At 36.4% G+C, this 9,944-nt stretch overlaps 1 protein-coding gene across 1 annotated transcript; it reads right to left on the bottom strand.

The window, feature by feature from the left end:
• Positions 1–8,287: 8,287 nt before the first annotated feature.
• Positions 8,288–9,335, bottom strand: LOC141435882 (alpha-(1,3)-fucosyltransferase C-like). Its single transcript, XM_074098720.1, has 2 exons — positions 8,989–9,335; positions 8,288–8,570 (listed from the first exon to the last, which is right to left on the bottom strand). The coding sequence occupies exons 1-2, from the start codon at positions 9,333–9,335 to the stop codon at positions 8,288–8,290; spliced, it is 630 nt and encodes a 209-aa protein (XP_073954821.1).
• Positions 9,336–9,944: the final 609 nt, after the last annotated feature.

Here is a 9,944-nt window from a genome sequence, read left to right as displayed (position 1 = left end):
ACAGCCGGTGAAACTACTGGCACGTGAGGTATCCCATCTTAGGCCTCTAGGTTGGCAACGCGTCTGCAATACCCCTAGTGTTGCAGATGTTTATGGGCGGTGGTGATCTCTTACCATCAGGAGACCCACTTGCTCGTTTGACAACCAGTCGAATAAAAAAAAAAAAAAAAAAAAAAAAATACCGGGACCGGGACTACGTTTGTATGGAGAATGGAACGAAGAGACTTCTCTTAAGCGATTACGATTTGGGACTTTTCTTGAGTTCCTTAGGAATATCGGGATAAAAGTAGCCTATGTGTTATCCCAAAGGTCATCTACATACCAAATTTCATCCACATCCAGCCATTTAAGGCTACGTTTCCACCAGAGATGTGCGAGGATGCATTGCGAGGAATGTGTTTTTCGTGAACCAATAGAAACGCTTCATTTACCTCTCCTCGCTCCTCACAGCTGTCTCTATTAGATGTCATACTGACTTTTCCTACGAAAAGGTTCCACAGTGGGTTGCGATTCAGTTGTTTCGATAGTACATACATACACACTCGCACGCATTTACAATATTAGTAGGATAGTGGCATGACGGGAGATCTTCGGGAGTTGTTAGGGCGTATAGTAAACGAAAGTGTCTTACTAATTTTAACCACCACCACCACCATTTTTTTTTGTAAATGTTCAACTTATTCTAGTCACCCAATCAGCTGCACTGCAAAGCTCAGTGAAAGTGTTATCTATTTTTAAGGCATTAAAATAAGTAGATGTTCTTTTTTAGGGTTCCGTACAACAAAGGGAATGAAAAAGGACACCTATATTTTGTTGTTCGTCTCTCTCTGTCTATCCATCTATCTGTCTGTCTGTCGGTTCAATAGTAGATAGAAAAATTTTCAAAATGGTAAAAAATATCATTTAACCGCTAACAAAAACTAGCGAGCCACTACTTTTGTAGCAATACACAGGTTTTTAATACTTTCTAACAGTATTTTCGAGTGATATGATTTCAAATATATCGGCCACCAGGTTACTTAGGCTTGAAGCTTGTAATTACTTATTGTAATGAGCAAGATAGCGCGTGGTGGCTGATAGGAATGTAAGTCAAAATTTACGACCCCGCTCTCGCCAACCAATTACAAATGCAGATTGCCGTACTAAGCAAGCGGGCCTGGCTTGCGAATGAATATGCGGATGCGGATGGCTATGTAACGTACCCACTATGCGGTTAGTCGTTCGGTTTTAGCGCACTGTCTCTTTCTCAAATTATACTCTGAAGCGGGGCGCTAAAACCTCACAGATAACCGCATAGGGCGCACTTGCACTAAAAGTATACGTAGATTTTTTTCTATTCATGTATTAAACCGTTTATTAAAATATAACAAACAAAATCTCAAACTTAGATGAATGATTGGTCTCGCGCGCTCGCTCGACTAGATACCGCGCTAACTAAAAACAAAACGTTCGTGAATGCGGCAACTCAATATTGTAGTGTGCGTAAGAACGGTGTAAGACAATTTGCAAGGATGCTAGTGTGCGTGACGAATTGTGTTGCCAGCTGCTCCACTGTTACCCGAATTATTGGGAAAATAAATTATTCTGTGGTCTATTAAGTTACTGGTTACAAAATGTATCTTGGGAAATACTTAGAAATTAAGAAGTAATTAAGAGTGAATGTATTAATATGTTTGTGTATAGGTTAGGCGTAGGTTTCTTCTTTAAAATAATTGTAGGTATGATGTAGGTATATCAATGATCAGGCCTCAGTTTTAATTAAAAAATATATATATTTAAGGACATTCAATATTTACAAATTATTACTGAAAATGAGTCACCAACTAAGAAGTTTTGCGTACTTAACACGTTGCACCTATAGTTAAACCTAATATAATGTACAGGTTAATTAAGACTAAAATAAAAATAATTGTTTACAAAATATACATACATAGGTACATGCATACATACATACTTACATACATACATACGCTTGAAAAACATAACCCTCCTTCGGGCAGTCGGGTAAAAAGTTAACATTTCAGGAAAATGGGTAGAAATACGAAAAAAAAATTTTTTCGTTTCCCGTAATGCCTAAGTAAATCAGCTGATCGGGCTTTTGACTGGGAAGACGAAAAACATAATTATTTAATTTTAAGACACATTCACCCCTTAATTAAATAGTGTCGGGTAACAGTTTATACACCTTCAGTGTATAATATCACAAAGATAAACATTAAATAATATAGAACTAGGTTATGTATATATAATAATTACGTTAGATACTTAAAATAAAAATAAAATAAGTTATTAAAATTTATCATCATTTAATGATGATAACAATAAAATTCAATTTATTAAAATCTCAACCACGGGGAATTTGATTCTTGTGTACGCGGCAACACAGAATGGCGTTTAGAGTTCATGTTATTTTATTTTGTAATTTCGAAATTATACGATATTTACTGATGGTATGTGATCCCAGTGTCCTTCTTATTTCTTGTAGTATTATTTTTAAACAGTTTCACTGCGAAAACTGGCATTTTACTTCGGTTTATGACCAAAATTTAACAAAAATTCGGGACATGCACATTACGCACAGTTTGCAACGCGACTGACTCGCCTCGGGCTCAGGTACGCCGATTTCGGCGTACTATTTGTTGCCGCATTTGACGAGTACGCCGGCGGTATCTAGTTGAGCGAGCGCGCGAGACCAATCATTTATCTAAGATCTCAAAGGTAATCTTTCTTGTGCTGAAACAGAAGACTATTGTCTATGGAGCCTACTGGCTAGTAATATTTGTTTTTTTTTAACCTCTTTTCGATATTATATCGAGATGGCGACTGAAAAGAGGTTAAAAAACGTCGTAATTGAAACTCGTTATTCATTGAATTTGTCAATTATCATGTGACACAAACACTGTCGCTTTTTGGTGCTAAAATTAGTTTAATACCTGGCCAGTCTGTCGACTTGTGATGGGATAAAATTATTTAATACGAATACTTGACATGACAGTTAATTCTCTAACATTTAATTTTCTAGCATTGATTTTGCAGTCAATGCATCACGAATAACAAAATCAGTTGAAATAAGTACCTACAAACTAATGAAAGGACAAGTGACCCAGCATATGCATGTGCCTTGCATAACAACGTCTCTAGTCTAGAAGATGAAGAAAGAGAAGATAGAGAATTCTTTCTAATCTAGAAGAAGATTTAAATTGACTGGAAGACTGTACTTTATCCAGTATTTCAGATGATCCCGAAGATGACCGTGTTTAAATTACTCTAATGCCGAATTACATTGCGGATACGGGTGCAGATGTCGGCTACATCACTAGTGCATAGTGCAAAAACTTCACCCAAGGAAACCGGTTGACGCTTAGCATAGTAATTAACCGTGTTTTGGCTGAGATTGTGAGCATTCCGTGTGGATTATAGGGGTTAAAGAGATAGTATTCCAAAGGGGGGGCTCTGCTTAAAAACAGAACCCTAATATGACCGTGTGTTTATTTGTTTGTCTGTCACAGCTATTTTGCTCTATATTTAATCTGGGATCTGTTTTTTAAATTTATGTTCGTTTCTCGAGCGAGAAAATAGTTGATAGCTAGTAATCGCTTCTTCGCCGGTGGTGGGATAGTGCCTTAGATGAAAAAACTCCAAAGCTGTAAAGCTGAACTTTTCATAAGTCTCGCGGGCGAAAACTGCCTCATTTTTTAATGAGCTTCGTCCTTTGTAGTGTTGGGCTTGGAAATTGTTCCTGGAAAGTTCTGGAAAGACTCGATTGAACTTCCTCTTAGATATTTATTTGTATTCATTCAATAATTAAATTTCAATGTGATAAAATGAAATATAAAATATTATAAATAAAAACAAAAGAGTGCCATAATAAACAAGGTACCTACAGAAAAATAAAAACAACAAAAAAATGAAAAAATAACGAAAAATGGAACCGACTACAAAACCAGAGCCAGCCACGAGCCAGCAGGATGGATTGAAACCCATAGTATGTAGGTGAGGTTGACGACTATATTGTTCCATTCCTGCTGGCTCGTGCTAAGTCACCGACTTCGAGCTAGTAGGTACCTAGAAAAATATTTTTAAGGGTTTTGTAATCGGTTCCATTTTTCGTTATTATTTATTTTTTTGGTGTCGGTTTTACTTTTTTGTTAAAAATTTTCACTAATTTCTCACTTTTTAGTGATTTGTAGCCAAAGTACATCTCACAACGATTCCATTAAGCCCAAACACGGCTTAGTTACGTTGTTTTATAACAGAGTTCCGTTGCCTACCTTCCGCTTCCGGCTTCAGCATCAGATCAGTGCGAAAGAATCATTAACTTAAATCTTCTTCTTAGTCGCTTATCTAGGTATATTAATCATGATCGTTTATAGACGAGCGAGCATTACCTACTTAGCTTTGACAAGTTCCATTGGTCATCTACGGTCTTCTTTATCAGTTGCAGTTTACCAAACGATATTTTCTGAATGTAAATGCTTATTTTAATGCTAAAAATGCCAAAATCGCCACAGGTGTGCCTATAAAATTTTGAGGTTTGCCCTCGATTTCCCTAGGATTCCATCATCAGATCTTGACTTGGTGACAATGGGACGCCCTCAGAAGAGTACCCTTTCGAATAAAAAAAGAATTTTGAAAATCGGTCCACAATTGACTGAGTAATCGGTGAACATACATAAAAAAAAGAAATACAAACATTGGAACATAGAACCTCCTCCTTTTTGAAGTCGGTTAAAAATAAAATAGGCATACGCACATCATTTCTAGATATTGTTTCTGTGGGTGGGCATACGAGTATAAAAATGTCATCATAAAACTTACTGTTGGTTCTCAATCTAGGTTGGCAATGCATCAGCAACCCTCTGGTGTTGTAGGTGTCCATGGGTGGTATGTACCACACTATGATGAGTCACGTACTACTCTTTTCACGGTCTTCATTGAGGTTGTGTTAAGAAGAACTGTCTAAAATTTAAAAACTCTAAATCTAGCGGTTAAAATTTCTAGATATTTTCCCTATCAAAGAAAATATCGGGGTAAAAATTAAGCTTATGCGATGTGTTATTCCAGAGGTCTAAGCCCAGCAGTTGTTATTTCGAGATTTTATCCCTATTCCGAGGGAATATCGGGATAAAAAGTATTCCATGTTTTAATCCAGATTATAAACTAACTTTTTGCCCAATTTCATCCAAATTCGTCCAGCCGTTTCAGCGTGAAGAAGTAACAAACATACTCACTCACTCACAAACTTGCGCATTTACAAGTATAATATTAGTAGGACAAAAAGCAAACGCGAACCGGAGTTGTTATCTACTACGTTGTAGTATACGTTGAAACGAAAAAGTCCAAAAAACAACTAAAATATATCGTGCTGTGTATTAAAATTCGGAACAAACAGAACCGGGGCGTGGTACTAGCTATAAATAAATATGTGAGGACAGCCAACAATACCCGGAAAAGTTAAATTAACATCCGGGTGTTAACCGGTTATTTTATCATACGTTTTAATCGGTTAAAATAATTTAACTTTTAATCCGCTCGCCGATTGGACTGTAATCCCTTTGATGCTACGAGTAACTTATATTATAAACGTGAAAGTTTATTTGTTTGTGGTTCAATCACGCGCAAATGGTTTAATAATGGTAAGTATGTAAAAAAAAAGTCATAGAACAAAATTTAATTAAAGTTCCAGTGCACTGTAAATTGAAGACAAATTATATACCTATGCGGGGAGCGAAACACTGGATTTTTTTCTGATACCCGGCCACCATGCCAAATAGGAAGCCTGTGTCCATGAGCGTTCCTATATGGTCAATTTTCCAAAAGGGTGGGAATTTTCATTTTCATTTCATTCTTAATACATAGGTAAATATGGGTACGAAAAGGCAGTACTTTTTTCTTACATTACAGTACTACATTTACATGTAGATCAATCGTCCTCAACTCTATAGGTACATATATCCGTAAATAAGTTCCCGTCTCGTATATGAGTTTTGTTTTCAATACGGTTGTGGATTTATAGACATTTGTCAATTAGTGTGTGGAGCAAACTAATAACTAACTCTTAACTAACTCTCTTTCTTCTCTTAATTTCAACCGGGATAGTGGTTGGACGGTACCTCCGAGTTGGAAAACGGTGTTTTAAATACTCGTGCTGCGTCATCGGTGTGTGTGAACGTACCTTTACAGAGCGATGTTGTTAGTGTTGTGTGCTACCCTACATTTGACAGTTGTAATGATGATGAAAACGCGGGTAGTTGTGTGCCGGTGTCAGTTTCGTCGGGTAGTCGCGCGAGCAGAGCGGCGGCGCGCAGTGCGCGTGTTGCAGCAGCCGCTGAGTCGCGTTGCTCCGAAGACGAAGGGCTACGGATTAGCCCGAAACATGTCGAGCTAAACTCGATTTAAGACGTGAGTTATCCGGGTCATTATATTTAATAACTAACTCGTTTGAAATGGTACTTTGGTGGGGAAATATGTCATCGAACAATGAGTCAATCCCCATGAGTCTTCCCCGGTCACTACTGCGTGACAATACTAGCATTATAATAAGTATTATTATTATTAATACTTTGCTTTTCCATGGCAATACAATAACATCAAACATTCCTAATCGATAAATGTTATTATTCTACCAACGAGTTTCTAAATTATGAAACTGTAAAGTAATTAAAAATAAGTTTTTATTAACCGAGACTAAGAATACATATATTAAGGAAGAGTAGTCATAAGTACCTAACACTATAATATAAACTATTTAATATAATAATATAATATAAACTATAGTATAAACTAAATATCTAACTTGAAAACAAAATACATCTCAACACTGACAATAATTGAATTTATAAATTTTATTTGACACTAGATTATGTATTATTAAAATTACATTTAATTGCTCTTTAACATAAAGAAATCAACTTTTTTTAAAATATATTGATATATGAGGGTAATACCTATATACATAATTTAGTACAATTAATTTCATATATTTAGTACATATTTGACAATTTGCAATCTTAGATTTAGTTAAGTAATTATAAATTGCTGTTGTGTGACCTAACAGGGTGTCATGATGGTGTCACGAACTGACGTATTGGCTCCGTGCGCGACATCAGCGCCACCTAGCGTCCGCAACTTCGTTGGCTCTGAGGCTCTGACGTTTTCAAAATTTCATCGCGACATTGTGACAAAAATCAAACCTATCACGTTACGTATTAATTTATAATACAAAATTAGTGTGACACCATGATTGTGGTGGAAAAAGGGCTGTGAATTCACTTTTGGTCATTAAACTTAAATGAGGTACCTAAGTAAAATTTACTCAAAAAGTCCGCCTCCTCCTGAAACCCTCCTCCTCCTCCTGACTCCTGAATTAGCCACGTCTATATATTGTTATGAAAGTATAGATAAACAGACAGTGTTTAGCAAAAAGAAAACTTAAATAGGTTGAAAATTGGATTTATAATGATTTTTTCATTTCATTTGAAAAATCTATTTAACTGTCTCTTTCTCAAACGCTTTTCTCTATGCAGCAAGTATTGCGTTACACGTGTGACGTCACATGCAAGTTGCCTTTCTCTGTTGAACTTTTCTAACTTTGTTATTTGTAAAGGTAGCTTAAAAATTGTTTCTCTCTTCGATAACAGGCATTGTGAAGTTTTAATTTTGAAAACATATAAAAAATAGTATTCAGTATTTATTTTTATTGCAGCACCTTTTACAAAAAAATATAAAAAATGATGCCCTGTTTGGGCGCGTAGCAATTTTAAAATTAATTAAATTAATTAACTTATAAATAATTAATTACATTAATTAACCTATACATAATTAATTACATTAATTAACTTATACATAATTAATTACATTAATTAACTTATACATAATTAATTACATGAATTAACTTACTAATACCGTATTGTCGTTTTATCAGTCATAAGACGTAAACCGTGGATAGGCCTTCCCAAAAGAACGCCACAATGTTCGGCGAGCCCACTCAATTCCAATGGACTCCTGCGACCATTAGGTCATCAGTGACCTTGAGGAGGACCTAGCCAGCCTAATTTTCTAATAGGTGCTAGCAGCCACTTAACTTTAGTTCTGTCAAGTTTGTGAATTTATGTACAATACAATACAATACAAATATTCTTTATTGCACACCATAAAGCAGTAAAAAAACTTATAATATAAACACCTACCACATTAGTGAAAAAGCTTACCAGGCCAGAAGTTTACGAACCTACCCCTACGTCTGTTTGTCACTACTTTCCTTCAAAAAACTTCAAAAGAAAAGATACTACCAAAAGTTCCCACTTGCACTACATTTATCTTGGTACTCTGGTAGCCACCATTTCCTGAAATTATGATAGGCGTGTTGCCCCAACAGCCACGACTTCTGGTTCAATCTGTCACACAGCACACACGCGTCTAGAACCGGGGACTCGCGGACGACGTAGTGGTTCCTCCATCTGAAGAACTCGTGGTACAATTCCCTTTTGTTGATGCTATCAACCATGGTTTTCACTAGTTTTGGAATGCCCAGTTTTCTGGCGTCCAGATAGGAGTTTGGTGGTAGGAATCTGTAATGAACATTGAACAATTAATTGATGTGTTACCTTGCGGAAATATATGAAGAGCAAAGGAGCAGCAAGGTAACCGCTTATATTTCATCGAATATAGAACAAGATTATTTACGAGTATTACGGTGGCCGGCCTTGAAATAACATAAACGAGATAAAAAATGCCAAATATCAATGTGTGTCTCAAAGAAATAAGCTTGGGTGTTTATTTTAAACCTTTGCTAGTTCACAAACATTGTGCAAACACTCTTCAAAAGTACCTAGTGATTGCAGAGTAGGTAGTAAGTAAAAGTTTGTAGTTTATTGATAAGGTTCTCCGCAAAATACTTAAGGCCTGAATCAATCAATATAATTGTGATTAAGACGGGAAAGTTCAACATGCGTCTCACTTAATTTGCTATATTTTATGAAAACTTACTTGCTATAATCAGCGCCACCATAAACTACGGGTACTACATTGTTCTCGAAAGCTGGCAACACAGCCCCAGTCACATAATCAGAGGATATCGAATCTTCCATAGCCAAGAAAAAGAAGTACTGTTTATTTAAACGCCAAGAACAAGTAGCACTCGTCTTCCTTTTACATGTCTTCGAACCGCATTTTCCAAAAATATCTATAGTGTGGTTATATTTAGACATCTCCTTTTGCATTTCCTTTATGAATCCTTCGCGATTGCTTCTGGACTTGCATACGTCGAGGAAAACTGCGACAGCTTTGGATTTTGAGGCTAGAAGCGCTTGAAAGTGTCTTTTCGTTGGCTCCATTTTATCGTTCCAGCGGAAATGTGAACCGAGCTCTTCATTATGGAGGTTATAGACGGAGATGAATCTATAGCTGATTGTGGAATCGACCCTAGAAAAAAAAGGTAGGTGATCACGACGTATATTTGCTGAGGTTTATGATTGGAAATTAATTGAGTATCGATCGTCATATGAGTATCGTCTGGTTAAGATCGCGGGATCGCGGTGGATGCGGAAAGAAGAAGACTGGTCTGAGTGGAGAGCCTTGGGGGAGGCCCATGTCCAGCAGTGGACGTCTTTGGGCTGACATGATGATGATGATGATCGTCATATGTCACAATTTCGACTTCTGTAAGCAACTTTACTAGTAGACCCTTAAGTGCCGGTGGTATTACTTGATGAAATTGGTTGATAGTAACACCAAAAGGACTTTTTTGGGAGTTAACACCAGTCAATTTTATTTAGTAAATTACACACTATTTGTTCAAGTATACTATGGTAAAGTTCTTTAGGTAAAAAAAGTTAAGTTGCCATGTTTGACGGTTATTCAGAATCGAATACTTCTGCAATAAGATGTGGAAAGGTCACATTATACTCGTAAAGAAACATGCATATTCATTGTAAGTAGTTTCA

Source organism: Choristoneura fumiferana, chromosome 15 (genome assembly GCF_025370935.1).
Source record: "Choristoneura fumiferana chromosome 15, NRCan_CFum_1, whole genome shotgun sequence".
Classification (NCBI taxonomy): domain Eukaryota; kingdom Metazoa; phylum Arthropoda; class Insecta; order Lepidoptera; family Tortricidae; genus Choristoneura; species Choristoneura fumiferana.
Note: the sequence above shows the minus strand (reverse complement) of the source record. Positions and strands in the feature narration are given on the sequence as shown.